The sequence below is a fragment of the Mytilus edulis genome, chromosome 12 (genome assembly GCF_963676685.1).
Source record: "Mytilus edulis chromosome 12, xbMytEdul2.2, whole genome shotgun sequence".
NCBI classification, from domain to species: Eukaryota; Metazoa; Mollusca; class Bivalvia; order Mytilida; family Mytilidae; genus Mytilus; species Mytilus edulis.
The window spans coordinates 50243981-50259841 of record NC_092355.1 but is presented as its reverse complement, the minus strand read 5'-3'; the positions used below and the strand labels follow the sequence as shown (position 1 = coordinate 50259841).

General features: G+C 31.5%; 1 protein-coding gene across 1 annotated transcript; it reads right to left on the bottom strand.

The window, feature by feature from the left end:
- Positions 1–6952: 6952 nt before the first annotated feature.
- On the bottom strand, positions 6953–15592 carry LOC139497186 (Golgi-associated plant pathogenesis-related protein 1-like). Its single transcript, XM_071285278.1, has 4 exons — positions 15497–15592; positions 12942–13331; positions 10542–10625; positions 6953–7445 (listed from the first exon to the last, which is right to left on the bottom strand). Exons 2-4 carry the CDS (start codon positions 13327–13329, stop codon positions 7291–7293), a joined length of 627 nt encoding a protein of 208 aa, XP_071141379.1. The 5' UTR covers positions 13330–13331; positions 15497–15592; the 3' UTR covers positions 6953–7290.
- Between the last annotated feature and the right edge of the window lie 269 nt (positions 15593–15861).

Here is a 15861-nt window from a genome sequence, read left to right as displayed (position 1 = left end):
ATACAATAAGTACCGATTATCAGGTTATCTGCATGTTGATATCGTAAAATATCAGCTGCGAGACATAATATGAAGCTTTTTGTCGAGTGATCGTAGCGAACGAGATCAACTAGCCTTCATATAATGTCAAGCAGCTGATATTTTACAATATCAATATGCAGATAATCTGATAATCGATTTATCGGGCTATATTTGCGTGTTTCGGAAGTGTTTTCTTTGTTTCACCAGCACACAAAAGATGACTTGATAAGTTCGGGTCAAAGTTATTAACGTCGGTTCAAACATTATGACGTCGCTGATATGTCAGGGTCAAAGTTATTAAGGCCGGGTCAACGTATTTGACGTCACAAAGACATGATACGGAATAATATTATTAATTTGTATATTTTAACAAATTTGATTCGTTTAGGGATAGTCACATGTTAAACTATATTTTCGAAGGTAGAGAGAAAACGGCGGATAGCAAAAAGCATATTGTACGGCAAAAAGCATATTGCACGGTTATTTTTAGAAAATATAAAAACCGATAAACGTTGTGACGTCATGTATTGAATTTCAGGATATTGTTAAACGATCTTAACGTTTTGAAACAGATGATATCTGTGATCGATTATTTGACGGAAAAAATCTTCAAATACTTAAGATGACAAACAAACAAAAAAAAGCAATTGAAAAAACAACTAATATTTTGTATTGTTAAGGAGACAATATGATATCTATAAACTTCCAACAAAATCAAATGACGATTTTGATACAAATATGGTCGGAAATTAATAATATAACAAATATAGCCTTTGTATGAGGTCAATACAGGATATATCGACCCAAAGAAGTATATCGACCTCGGACTACGTTCTCAGTCAATATACTTCTTTCAGGTCAATATATCCTTTTATCATATGTTTAGTAGTAAATACAGTAGTTTTGCATGTTTGATAAATAGCCTGCTGTTTAATCCGTATCGCGCAACTTTGGTGCGCACCCTTTATCGCATACCCTTTATCACACCCTTACCCTTTATCGCATACCCTTTATCACACCCCTACTTTTTATCTTTATTATTTTTTTACATAAAGTCAGTTTTGGATATTTTTTTTGCTTATGAAAAATTTTCCTCAAATTTTTGTTTAATGACGTCATTGTTTGGTATGTGACGTCACGAACGTCGTTTTCATATTGTATGTGACGTCACGAACGTCGTTTTCATATTGTATGTGACGTCACGAACGTCAAGTTTTCATATTTTTGGCACACTAAATGCAACTATAAAAAATACAAAAATAAACAAAGTATTTTTAAAACAACAGCACGCAAATTGTAAGGTAACCAAGGTGCTTCGGATTAGTAATTGAGCAGTTCTTTTAAGGCCTTTGAAACAAGACAGAAGTAGAACTGAAGGTAACCCAGTGCTATGGAACAGAAAACAGTTCATATAATACTCTTCTGTTGAAACATATGATAAAGCGTATAATACATGGCAAAATCCGTATCATATTTCGTATCATCCCGAGACATCAATATCAGCTCGTTTAATCCATGCGTCGTTCGGTCACGCGTTGTCTTATTTTTGATATACAAATACAGCGATTAGTTATACTATAAATAATCGAAAAAGGAAAAAGAAAACGAATAAGGAAACGAAAAAAACTTTTTGAGGAAAAATATTTTGAGGAAAAAAAATTTTGAGGAAAAAAAAATTTTTAGGAAATGAAAATCGAAAAAGGAAATAGAAACCGAAAAAGGAAATGAATATTGGAAAAGGAAAAAGAAACCTATTAAGGAAATGAAAATCGTATAAGGAAATGAAAATCAAATAAGGAAACGAAAATCCAATAATGAAATAGAAACCAAATAAGGAAATAGAAACCGAAAAAGGAAATGAATATTGAAAAAGGAAAAAGAAACCGAATAAGGAAAAAGAAACCGAATAAGGAAAAAGAAACCGAATAAGGAAAAAGAAACCGAATAAGGAAATTGAAATTGAATAAGGAAATGAAAATCCAATAAGGAAATAGAAACTGAATAAGGAACTAGAAACCGAAAAAGGAAATGAATATTGAAAAAGGAAAAAGAAACCGCATAAGGAAAAAGAAACCGAATAAGGAAAAAGAAACCGAATAAGGAAAATGAAACCGAATAAGGAAATTGAAATTGAATAAGGAAATGAAAATCGAAAAAGGAAATAGAAACCGAAAAAGGAAATGAATATTGGAAAAGGAAAAAGAAACCGAATAAGGAAATGAAAATCGTATAAGGAAATGAAAATCAAATAAGGAAACGAAAATCCAATAATGAAATAGAAACCAAATAAGGAAATAGAAACCAAATAAGGAAATAGAAACCGAATAAGGAAACAGAAACCGAAAAAGGAAATGAATATTGAAAAAGGAAAAAGAAACCGAATAAGGAAAAAGAAACCGAATAAGGAAAAAGAAACCGAATAAGGAAAAAGAAACCGAATAAGGAAATTGAAATTGAATAAGGAAATGAAAATCCAATAAGGAAATAGAAACTGAATAAGGAACTAGAAACCGAAAAAGGAAATGAATATTGAAAAAGGAAAAAGAAACCGCATAAGGAAAAAGAAACCGAATAAGGAAAAAGAAACCGAATAAGGAAAATGAAACCGAATAAGGAAGTTGAAATTGAATAAGGAAATGAAAATCCAATAAGGAAATAGAAACTGAATAAGGAACTAGAAACCGAAAAAGGAAATGAATATTGAAAAAGAAAAAGAAACCGAATTAGGAAATGAAAATCGAATAAGGAAATGGAAATCAAATAAGGAAACAAAAATCCAATTAGGAAATAGAAACCGAATAAGGAAAAAGAAACCGAATAAGGAAATGAAAATCGAATAAGGAAATGGAAATCGAATAAGGAAATGAAAATCCAATAAGGAAATAGAAACTGAATAAGGAAATAGAAACCGAATAAGGAAATGAATATTGAAAAAGGAAAAAGAAACCGAATAAGGAAATGAAAATTGAATAAGGAAATGGAAATCGAATAAGGAAATGAAAATCCAATAAGGAAATAGAAACCGAATAAGGAAATAGAAACTGAAAAAGGAAATGAATATTGAAAAAGGAAGAAGAAACCGAATAGGGAAAATAAAATCAAATAAGGAAGTGAAAATCGACTAAGGAAATAGAAATCGAATAAGGATGATAATCGAAAAAAGAAAAAGAAAACGAATAAGGAAATGAAAAAAAAATTAGAAGAAAAACTTTTTGAGGAAAAATATTTTGAGGAAAAAAAAATATTTGAGGAAAAAAAATTTTGAGCGAAAAAAATTGAGGAAAAAAAATTTTGAGCCAAAAAAATTTTGAGGAAAAAAAAATTTTGAGGAAAAAAAAAATTGGAGGAAAAAAAAATTTTGAGGAAAAAAAAAATTTTGAGGAAAAAAAAAAATTTGAGGAAAAAAAAATTTTGATGAAAAAAAATTTTGAGGAAAAAAAAATTTGAAGGAAAAAAAAAAATTCAGTTTGGACTTGTAATATTTTTCAAAATTTGAATATTGAAAAAGGAAATGGAAACCGAATAAGGAAATGAAAATCGAAAAAGGTTATAGAAACCGAATAAGGAAATAGAAACCGAAAAAGAAAATGAAAATTGAAAAAAGAAAAAGAAACCGAATAAGGAAAAAGAAACTGAATAAGGAAAAAGAAACCGAATAAGGAAATGGAAATTGAATAAGGAAATGAAAATCCAATAAGGAAATAGAAACCGAATAAGGAACTAGAAACCGAAAAAGGAAATGAATATTGAAAAAGGAAAAAGAAACCGAATAAGGAAATGAAAATCGAATAAGGAAATGGAAATCGAATAAGGAAACAAAAATCCAATTAGGAAATAGAACCCGAATAAGGAAATAGAAACCGAAAAAGGAAATGAATATTGAAAAAGGAAAAAGAAACCGAATAAGGAAATGAAAATCGAATAAGGAAATGGAAATCGAATAAGGAAATGAAAATCCAATAAGGAAATAGAAACTGAATAAGGAAATAGAAACCGAATAAGGAAATGAATATTGAAAAAGGAAAAAGAAACCGAATAAGGAAATGAAAATTGAATAAGGAAATGGAAATCGAATAAGGAAATGAAAATCCAATAAGGAAATAGAAAGCGAATAAGGAAATAGGAACCGAAAAAGGAAATGAATATTTAAAAAGGAAGAAGAAACCGAATAAGGAAAAGAAAATCGAATAAGGAAATGAAAATCGAATAAGGAAATGGAAATCAAATAAGGATGATAATCGAAAAAGGAAAAGAAAACGAATAAGGAAATGACAAAAAAATTTGAAGAAAAACTTTTTTAGGAAAAATATTTTGAGGAAAAAAAAAATTTGAGGAAAAAAAAATTTGAGGAAATAAAAATTGAGGAAAAAAAAAATTGAGGAAAAAAAATTTTGAGGAAAAAAAAAATTTGAGGAAAAAAAATTTTGAGGAAAAAAAAATTTTTAGGAAAAAAAATTTTGAAGGAAAAAAAAAATTCAGTTTGGACTTGTAATATTTTCAAAATTTGAATATCGAAAAAGGAAAAAGGAAAAAGGAACCAACTTGTGTCTGGTATTATTCTCTCTATCGTATGTCTTTCTTACTTGTTTTCTGTGTAAAGAATATGACTTGTTTCCTGTACAATTGTATTATTTTGTACAGTACACATGATCATACACACACACTTTATTTACAAGTGAACCATATACTGTAGGTTTCATAGGAATGCTATAATCATTTTCATGGAGTTTACATCTGATGCTATTTATCTTCATTCATTCATTCACTTTTATTAACCTATGAAATTACTTAAAGAATCATTCAATACTAATAATTACATTTTTTTCGCTATGATCTTGAAAACATGATCACTATCAAGTTTTTCTGTATTTACCTGTGCACTTTATTGTGGAAACGTGTGTCATCATTTTTTTTTTTCGTTTCCTTTCTGAAACAATTGTGTTTGGCCACTGCCTGGAATATCAAATACAGTGCGTACAGAGGGCCGTGAAAATGCTTATTTATGTGTGTACGTCGAAGTAAAAAAAAGTGCTGTATAATTATACTGCTTCAGTCCGAATATAATGTAAATTTGCTCACTGTTTAATACTTAAAAACAATCAGAAAACTAGGTTTTTTATTTAGTGTATTAATAGAAAAAATTACATGTAGTCGATCCGTGTAAATGTAATCGCATAATAAAAGTGAGAATGGAAATGGGGAATGTGCCAAAGAGACAACAACCCGACCATAGAGCAGACAACAGCAGAAGGCATCTTACTGATTTTTTTCTTCTTTCTATTGCGTTCAACCTTAAATTTCATTACACATGTTAAGTAACATCATGCCGTCATAATTTTGAACGTCCTTTTACTGTATGTATTGTATATAGATAAAGGAAGATGTGGTATGAGTGCCAATGAAACAACTCTCCATCCAAGTACCAATTTTAAAAGTAAACCATTATAATAGGTCAGGGTACGGCCTTCAAATCAGCATTTATATATAGTATGTTTTTTCTGTAAACTTGTATTTAGTTTTTTAGAGAATAAAGTATCTATCTAATATCTTGAGTTTGTCAGTACAAAAAGTTGAGAATGGAAATGGGGAATGTGTCAAAGAGACAATAACCCGACCATGGAAAAACCAACAGCAGAAGGTCACCAACAGGTCTTCAATTTAGCGAGAAATTCTCGCACCCGGATGCGTCCTTCAGCTGGACCCTAAAAAAATATACTAGTTCAGGGATAATGAACACCATACTAAACTCCAAATTGTACACAAGAAACTAAAATTAAAATAAGACAAGACTAACAAAGGCCAGATGCTCCTGACTTGGGACAGGCGCAAAAATGCGGCGGGGTTAAACATGTTTATGAGATCTCAACTCTCCCCCTATACCTCTAGCCAATGTAGAAAAGTAAACACATAATACTACGCACATTAAAATTCAGTTCAAGAGAAGTCCGAGTCTGATGTCAGAAGATGTAACCAAAGAGACAATAATACATAAATAACAACAGACTACTAGCAGTTAACTGACATGCTATTTACTGTCACGCTCTGGATGAATAAAGTCGTCAACTGTATGAGTATGCAATTTTGTCTGCGGACGTATTTACAGCAAATTATATATGTTTTTGATTCAAGAGTTTGATCTGATGAACTTGTTTCTCCATCACTTGAATTTCTGAACATAAATTACCTTTCAACAAACTTCGATCGCCATTGCCAGGAGCGGATCAATGCATTTGAAAACACCAACGACCAGCACAAGAAACTTTTTAAAAATAGAAATTCAGTAAACAAAAAACCAGCGATAACCCAGTGGTCCTTTCTTTCTGCATACATACGGTTATCTGGCCGATGTTAAAACGAAACAATCATTTTCGGCAACGTTATATATTATTTTAATAAATAAATCAACAAAATAATATAACTTAGAATGTAACAATTGTATAGAAAACATTTGAAATCACAGAAATGAGTCAACTTAGAAAGAAAAAAGATATTAAATGCAATCTTCTGAATGTCTTAAGGTGAGCTTACACATTTTGCCTGACAGATTTTCAAACTAATTAATAATCAAAGCATATTATGCAAAATTGTAGCCCTAACACTGTATAACTCGCACTTCAACGAGTCGAGCATTGCATTTGCATGTTGACTAAAAAACTAAAGGGAGCTATCATTGGATTTTTTTAGGGGGGGGGGGGGGGAGGCTAGGATCAATATTGAAAAAAAATTAGGCAGGACAGGATATATGAGTAAAACAAAAAGGCAGGATGAGACACTTGCAAAAAAAAAGTCAGGACGACAATTTAGGTAAAAAAAAGTCAGGATAAACTAAAATAGGACCGTACAGAGTAAAAAATAAAAAGGCAGGACAAAATTTTTCATCCTAGCCCCCCCCCCCCCCCCCCTATAAATCAAATGGTAGCTCCCTGAAGACTGATAGAATAATAAAGATGATTAAAAAGACTTCTAAATAATAATAAAAATAATATATATATTTGTATCACAAGATAAACAAAAAGTATCACAGAAATTAGGTAAAATCTTTAAAAATTGTAATATAAATATGTTAAATAAACATGATCTTGATTAATCAACGAGCTCTGTAAAAATGTATCATACGAACGAATAATGTATTCACACATTCATACTTCTAAATCGTCTGATGGACATGTGTATGAATGTTCTAAATGTCAACATTCTGATGTTACAATGATCGAGAGTTCAATAGAGTGTACTGCCATTTTTGAAAGAATATGTTTGAATATTGGGTCTTTACAACGCTTTGGGAACATTGTCGGCAAAATCTCCCATCATGTTTCCGGCTGGACGATAATTACACACAACTACACATTGGCCTTTCGCTATTGCCATGCCAACTCCTATTTGTTTTGCTTCTTTCCATACTAATTGTGTAAAATGTCCAAATTCTGAAATATGTTAAAAATCACATTTTATAATAAAGAAATATTGTACAGATTACAAGTTATAAATAAGCTTTTATGGGGTATCCCAGGAATTTTTCTAAACACTGTTTTTAAAATATATAATGTTACTATACCAAAGTACATGTATATACGAGCGCTGTTTGTCTTGTCTTGTCATATGGATTTTTGTATATGTGCTTGAATTTGCCTGACTTAAATTAAACTAGTATAATTAAAAAGTAGTATACTATACTGCCCAAATGTATCATATGAAAAGATATCGTTGTGTGGGTCTTATAATTAATGACGCATTTTAAAGTTTTCGAACTGTTGGGAAAATGAAGATGAAGCTAAGAAGCTCAATATCAAATATTTAACTGAGACATAAAAAAATATATAGGAATTGAAATAACGTACATTAAGATTAACACTATGTTCAGGTCGACTTTTCGGATTCTAAAGGACTCTAGGCAATTTCGAATTCAATTGCGTACACCATATTGGGTACAAATTCACGTTATTGCTTGAATTTCAATCGTTTGGGATGTTGTAAGCCAATCACGGCGTTTTAGTGTACGCTTTTGAAAAATGTTACCCGGAACGCCAATATATAGCTATCTCAATTTTTATCGAAAGTCGACTAAAAAAACTGTCGACAAATGAAAACATCCATTTCTCCAGGTTGATAAGACATGCAAGTCTCGCATGTTGGAGTCCGTATTTTGACCTATGTCTGTATTTTTTTATACATTGTGACTTGGATGGAGGGTTGTCTCATTTGCACTCATGTCAAATCCTCATGTTACTATTATAAGTATCAAACTTGCTTAACTAGTATACCGGAGTCAATTAAAATCGATATATGTTTACTCCGTGGGAAATGACGGTACAAACACATGCCTATATTGTTGAAGACGATATTTTATGTTTGTTGTTGGTATTTTGCTGCCTCTTAAGTTTACCCAGCATCTCCTGTAATTTGTATGCGTTTTTGTTATCTTCAAATTCGAAGTATTTTATATTTTAACTGGTACTTTGTCGGGATTTTAAAAGTTTTTCGTACTCCAGGTTTTTCATTGTTTAGATATTTTAATGCTTTTTGTCTTATTATTTCAATTGTTGGGTTGATGTCTCGTGTTCACATACAACACATCTCCTTTTATTAATAGAGGGGCGTAAAGGGGGGTATCGTCATGGAAGGACGCGAAATAAAATTGCCATTTCACTATGAACGTGCAGTTAAAAATGTTGTGCACGTTGATCTTTTTACCAATTTTACGAAATTCGGTAAAAAAACGAACCTTTTTCACGGCTGCTCGTGAAATAAAAATGGCAAAACACGTTTCACAAAAATAATCCTTTAACACCCTCTTCATACGCATTTTGTTTTAATTAATTTTTCAAGCATTTTATATTATATCAAGTACTTTTTCATGACTTTGTATAGCATTGAGGATTGATTACGTTTTGTTTTGTTGCAATACTTGTATTGTTCGTTTGCTGTCTCATATGCGTTTACGCATGATCTCCTTTCATTCACATGATTTTGTTTTCCTTCGAGGTGAAACTTTATGATATTATACCAGGAACTATTAGTACAGTTGATTCGTTGTATAAATATTCATAGTTTGGAGAGCTAACAATTGGATTTGTGCGGAACAATTACATGTAAAGTCATCGTTGTTATTCATTACACGCATCTTAACTACACGCGAACTTGATTGTTCCTTTAAAAATTGTATCACGATAATGACTATTGTACCCATATTTTGACTATTTCATTTATCATGTCTGTTTAGTTCACGCATCATTGTAAATATAACGGAGTTTGATGAGACTGTCGTACAAAGTGAGAGGTTTAGCGCTTTAAAACCAGGTTTAATCCACCATTTTCTACATTTTAAAATGCCTGTACCAAGTCAGGAATATGACAGTTGTTGTCCATTCGTTTTTGATGTGTTTTGTCATTTGATTTTGCCATGTGATAAGGGACTTTCCGATTTGATTTTTCTCTGAGTTCAGTATTTTTGTGATTTTAATTTTTACACATATAAATGTTTTCCTTTAACATCATACAGAAAATAAAACTTTTATATAGAATACGGAGATGCGGAAGGGATTGACAATAAGCTTAAGACCACTATCCGTTGAATATCCAATTAGTCTTAGGAATATAGAATTAATAAACTTGTCAAAAAATAAAACGGCCGGGTATGAGTCTTATATGTAAGTTGCTCTTTTTCTAAACCAATCTAGGTGAGGCCCCAATCGGCAATCTTCGTATGAATCCGATACTCTCTTAGATTAAAGTACGGAATCGGCCGAGTTGTGACGAATGGGTGAGGCCCAAGTGTACTTGAACATAATGGTAGTTTGGTTATAATTGGCCAGTATTTTACCCGTAAGATTTGAACAGATAATGGGTGGCTATTTTAACTTATAGATAATTTCTATTGTTATCATGAACCTGTGATTTGTTAGGCCAATGGTTCCATAATGTTTCGGTACCTCTTTCATTAATGAGGGCCCTCATGGGGTTTTTGATTATGTGATTACTTGGCCGTTTTTTTAATGATTATTTGATTATTAAGCCAAATATTTCATGATTATTTGATTACCTAGGACTGTATTTTTAGTTTATGATTATTAATTTTGATTACTAAAGATAAGCAAATATTTAATGATTATGTGATTATATTGGCAAAAAAATGGTGATTATGTGATTACTAGGACCCCCCCCCATGAGGGGCCTCATTAATCTTCAAAAATGATGGTCCTTTCACAATGCTAACTTTGAAATGCTTCATTTTTTTACATAATTAAGGCCGTTAGTTTTCTCGTTTGAATTGTTTTACATTGTCTTATCGGGGCCTATTATAGCTGACTATGCGGTATGGGCTTTGCTCATTGTTGAAGGCCGTACGGTGACCTATAGTTGTCAATGTCTGTGTCATTTTGGTCTTTTGTGGATAGTTGTCTCATTGGCAATCGTACCACATCTTCTTTTTTATATTTGATAATGTTTAATTAATTGATTGACTGAATATCTGATGTAAACAATACCGACTTTACTTAGACTTCAAAATAAAATTTACTTACTCATAAACTGGTTCATATCCGGATTCGATCCGTAATAGTGATAATCTTTAATTTCATCATACCACATTTTCACATATTCACGAGCTAAAAATAAATGAAGTTATATGAAAAATTACATAGTTAGATCCACAAAGTACTACACAATGCATCTTTAATTTCAGAGAAAGATATATACACATGTATAAATAATTCTATCTTTGCACAACAGTGTACCCATCGAAAGTTCAAGCAAACCTGAGTAAAAGGAGGTTATATATGTAACTCTGTAAAATATAATTAATGAAATGTTGATAAGTTTCATTTAAGAATTGAATGCTTCTTTTTGTAAATTTATTGGGGTGTAAAAGCGTTGACCGAAGTACATTTTGTATGAAGCTAAAAATGTACGCACGGTCAACGCTTTTACAACTCTATAAAGTTACAAAAAGAAGCATTCAATACTCATAATTACATTTTTTAGCTATGATTATGAAAACACGAATTTTATATATTTTATTATTTAATTCACCTGTGCACTTTATTGTTGGAGCACGTGTTATAATGAATGAAAAGTTGTATTGAGCAATGCAACTGCTTACGGAATAACACGTGATGTGCAGTTAGCCAATCAGAATAAAATATTATAATGAAACATACATCTAATGTAATTATTTACATGTATTAATCAAGAATATGTGTATCCAAAAGGAACACAAGGCCCACTCACACTATCATATTTCCATGTTCAGAGAACGTTTATATTTGGTTCAAAATCCTTATTTGTCATATGCATTATTAACTTCTTCACTTTATGATGTTATGAACCTGTGTACTAAGTTTGAAATTGATCCATTCACAAAAACTGAACCTATTTCAAAACTTTCAACAATTCAACCTAAACTGTAACCATATATATGTCATTTATATGTACGAAACGAACGGAAAAGTGAAGTATACTAGTAAGTGCATATTTTTCAAATTGTTTACAAGCAATCGATTTGACTGACAGAAGCAAAAGAAAAAGCATTGTACACACTGCAATATAGTTATTCTTTTTAGACCGTCAAATTTTCTATGGAACGAACTATACTTGTTTAACAAAATTGTTTAGACTCAAGACAATTTATAGATCTTTACAAATAATGCGTTTGCCTGTCTATGAGGCTCCCACAGGGTACCCCCTTAGGTCGCAAGGTCACTTTAAAATTCGTCGAGAGGTCGTTTTTAAAGGAAATGTACGGGTCGTTTTTCCCCAACACAGAGGACAGGAGTCGGTCGGAGGTCGTTTTTTTCCAAATTTTACAGGTCGCAGGTCGTTTTTAGAAGGCCCTCAGGTCGGAAGTCGCCTCTAAAAAGCCCAGAGGTCGCAGGTCGTTTTTGACCCTGCGGGAGCCTCGTCCGTTGCTGACATGTCCTCTAGATCTCTTTTGGTTATGCAATTGATAGGTTGTTGTCTCATTTACGTAATGCTTATATCTCCTTTTATTCACACCAGACGAATTTGTAATATCGATTGTTTAAATAATTTTATCATATAATTGTGTAATGGTAAATGAACCATAATAATAACTTCATGTGTGTCTTTGTATATATTTTTTTTGTCAGTCATCTATTTATTCTCAGTTGTTGAACAACCATTTAAAAAAAAGAGATCTGGAAAATGGGATATCAACTTATAGAATGCAATAAGCTTTTATAATTCCCCCCTTTTTTTATAAACAATTCTTACGAATGTCAATCAAGACAAGTACATTTGAAACAGACGACGAAAGGCTGTTGAACAAACAGTGGTTAATTAAACGATTTTTTTTTTGTATTCAGGGCGAAAACCTGTTATAGTGGTGTTAACACGAAAAAGAGTATAAATATATGAAATGTTTAAATCAGAAACGATAATGCAAATTATAGATGTTTGTATTTAGAAAATTGAAATCTTACATGAAATACTTTCTAAAGTACTATTCGTAAGATGTTGCTTGTGTAACGTGAATATCGGCTCTTCTCAATTTGGGTTCGAACGTAGCTGACCGTGGTTATTCTAAACAAACGTGCCATGTGTATCGAATGTCATCGTTTTGGACTCTATCGTAAATGACCATTATCATGGTTACTCTAGGAAAACGTGTCATGAGTATCATCTGTACTCATTTAAGTCCAAAGCGTAACTAACAATGGTAATACTAAAAAATGTGGCATGTATTTGATTGTCCTTATTTTGGGATCGCTCAGATTTGAGAGGAGTACTCAAGGAAAACGCGTCTTGTAAATTAGTTTTCCTTATTTTGGAAATCGAGCATACATATATGCAACGGACAAAGGCTTCTCTATGAAAATGTGGCTTGTGCACTATATTATTTGCCATGCGTTTACGTTATATCCAGAATGTTAATATTTAAGTTATAAGGTGATCGATAGTTTTACCTTTTTTGTTTGAAAGTCCACTTCCGCCCATCATTGCTAGGTTTTCTCCTATACTTTCTCCCTTTAAGTCACATTTACTATGATCAAACTTTCCAGTATTTGCTAAATGTTCCGCCCATTTTTGAGAATAATCTGTTAAGTCTTGAGCATGCGTGATATGTGGACTTCCGTGCATGTCTCTGAATTCATTGTGTGCTTTCACAGCATCATCTATGAAAGAAGACTCCGTGTCATTGCTATTTTCTTGTTTTGCGCTTTTTGCTTCCGGTTGTTTATCTGAGGCAGCTTTGGGTTGGCTTTCGGCATTTTTCGGACTTGCAGTTGTTGTTTGCTGTGTTTCAGTTTCGGATTTTGGCGCATCAGCAGCTGAAGAAGAACCACAACCCATTTCTAGATTGCGATATAAATGTTTTAGTGTCAACAATTATTTGTTATTCTGTTATATTTATATTATTTTACTTCTACTGTTTGAAAAAGGCAGAAGATGCTAAAAGTAAAATTCAACTTACTCATAAGCCGAATAGAGACCAATAAATCAGGACAAAAAAAAAATGACAAAATGACTAACAATATAAAAAAAATTCGAACAAATCTAATAGACAAGACTCAATTTAACCTTGTATAATATCAGGAGGTTCTCAATGCAATGCTATGCAGATTCTACTCAATATTTGATACCGGCTAAAAATGTATACTGGCTGAATTTCTACATGTATATATCTGTGAATTGCATTTGCGATTATTTACGATATATGCAATCAGATTAAAAAAAAACTATTATGTCCATAGGGTTACGATCATGACTATGTTTTTATGTTTTCATCCTATCGGTTCTAAACTAGACTTTATAGATTAGACCGTTGTGTTCCCATTTGAATGGTTTCACACTAGTAATTTAATGGGGCCCTTTATAGCTTGCTGTTCGGTGTGAGCCTAGACTCGGTGTTGAAGACCGTACTTTGACCTATAATGGTTAACTTTTATAAATTGTGACTTGGATGGAGAGTTGTCCCATTGACACTCATACCACATCTTCCTACGTGTATATCTATTTAAAAATAATGTTGTGTTTCAGGTAAAAGAAATAAATGAAATATTCAAAAATCATTGAATATTCTTGTAACACATGAGTATGTATCAATATATAATTTATACATGATCTATTAACATGACCTAATGATCATAGTTCGTTGTGATTCTCTTTACGTTGTGTATCAATATCAACTCATAAATAAATCATGTTGTTACTAAGTAGCGTCAAAACACATCTAACGGGTAAGTTGATGTGATACAAAACACTGAAGGGATATAATCTGTTAATCAAGCTGAACGTTTTAATCACGTTCTGGTGTTGAGGAAATATAAAGATTCTCAATTTCTTTATTTTTTTTTTATATTTTTCCCGTACACGTATTACTACATGTTGTATAATACATGTACATGACCAGTGAAGGGGAAAATATTTCAGGTTATTTTTTTAAATACTTTCCATGTAACCGAGCATAGAGAAGTTTAATATTATATAAGATGTTTTAGCCTTTTCGTGTCGTTTACAATAAATACATGTACTTATTAAATAGAAACATTATTTAAAGATTAAACTTTTAATTAAAAGTAAATATAAAATCTGTTGCTTTGTTTAGCACTTTAAACTGTGCATACTATAAAAAAACAAAGTAGTCCAGTCACCCTGGGTCAAATGGCAGTTTATTGACCGATCGCCTCGGTCCATTAAATCACCCGGTCCATTATAAAACTAGTCATAATATTTAAAATTATAGTGTCTCTCATAACTCTTTTAAGAGTGGCGCTTGATTTTATATATAAATTCATAACAATGTGTAAATGTTTTGTAGAGGTGATACTTGAGTAAAGTATTGTCTTGTCTTGTCTATAATATTAGAATAAAGATGTGACCCTCAGTAGTGCATGTGTTGAAACAAGGTTTCTCTTTTTAAAGTCGTTCGATCTAAATAATATTTCATATAATTTCCGATTGAACTTATTAATATATTAATTCATGAAATCGTCTAACTTGACTAAAATATTATTCATGATTCACCAATAACGTCATTGTAATCGTGTGATCGGAGATACATTCAACTGGTTTTACTTATAAAATTGAGAATGGAAAGTGGGAATGTGTCAAAGAGACAACAACTCGACCAAAGAGTTACTTCAGACAACAGCCGAAGCCCGCAAATTGGTCTTCAAGGCGGCGAGAAAATCCCGACCGGGAGGTGGTCCTAAGCTGGCCCCTTAATAAAATTGTGTACTAGTGTAGTGAAAATAAGATCACATGTACTTGTAAGGTAGCTAAAATAAACAAACTGTATCACAGTTAAAAAAATGCAGACACCGAAGACAATTGAAAGACATAGTCCGATAACATCTTTATACATTTCTGATAAATTGGAACTACATGAATTCCTTCATAAATTTTCAAGAAATACAATGAACTATGATTAGAAATATATGATACAAAATTTGTAATTCTAATCTTTATTCTTAAACATTTCTTTATAAATTATTTTAAACAATATACGTGTGCTTACCTTATTCGTTTACGAGAATAGATTTAAACTACAAAAGATTTTAGCTATTACAAATCCCAAAATATATTTTTAAATGTGAATGAAATCGAAAGCATTGATTCGTTTGATCGTGTTGTCAAAGGCTACATATAACAAACAACTATTAATCTAATCAAAAATTGATTTACAACCGATAAATAGAAAATTAAATGAATTAAATGTAATTAATTTAATTAAACAACCTTGGGATTATTGCATTGTGTTTAAACATGTATCTCTGAAAACTTTTACTATGTTGAAACTTTTGCTTTTATTAATTTAATTTCTTTCTTTTGTTTATTTCTTACTTTGTAAAATTTACAATTTTGCCTAAAGAAGTGCGTATG

What these genes read in the sequence shown, in the direction of transcription:
- LOC139497186 (XM_071285278.1), bottom strand. Translation starts at nt 13,329, where the DNA reads ATGGGTTGTGGTTCTTCTTCAGCTGCTGATGCGCCAAAATCCGAAACT. An exon ending in TGGACTTTCAAACAAAAAAG is followed by an intron (nt 10,626 to 12,941) that starts GTAAAACTATCG and finishes ATTTATTTTTAG; the next exon opens with CTCGTGAATATGTGAAAATG. An exon ending in GGATATGAACCAGTTTATGA is followed by an intron (nt 7,446 to 10,541) that starts GTAAGTAAATTT and finishes AACATATTTCAG; the next exon opens with AATTTGGACATTTTACACAA.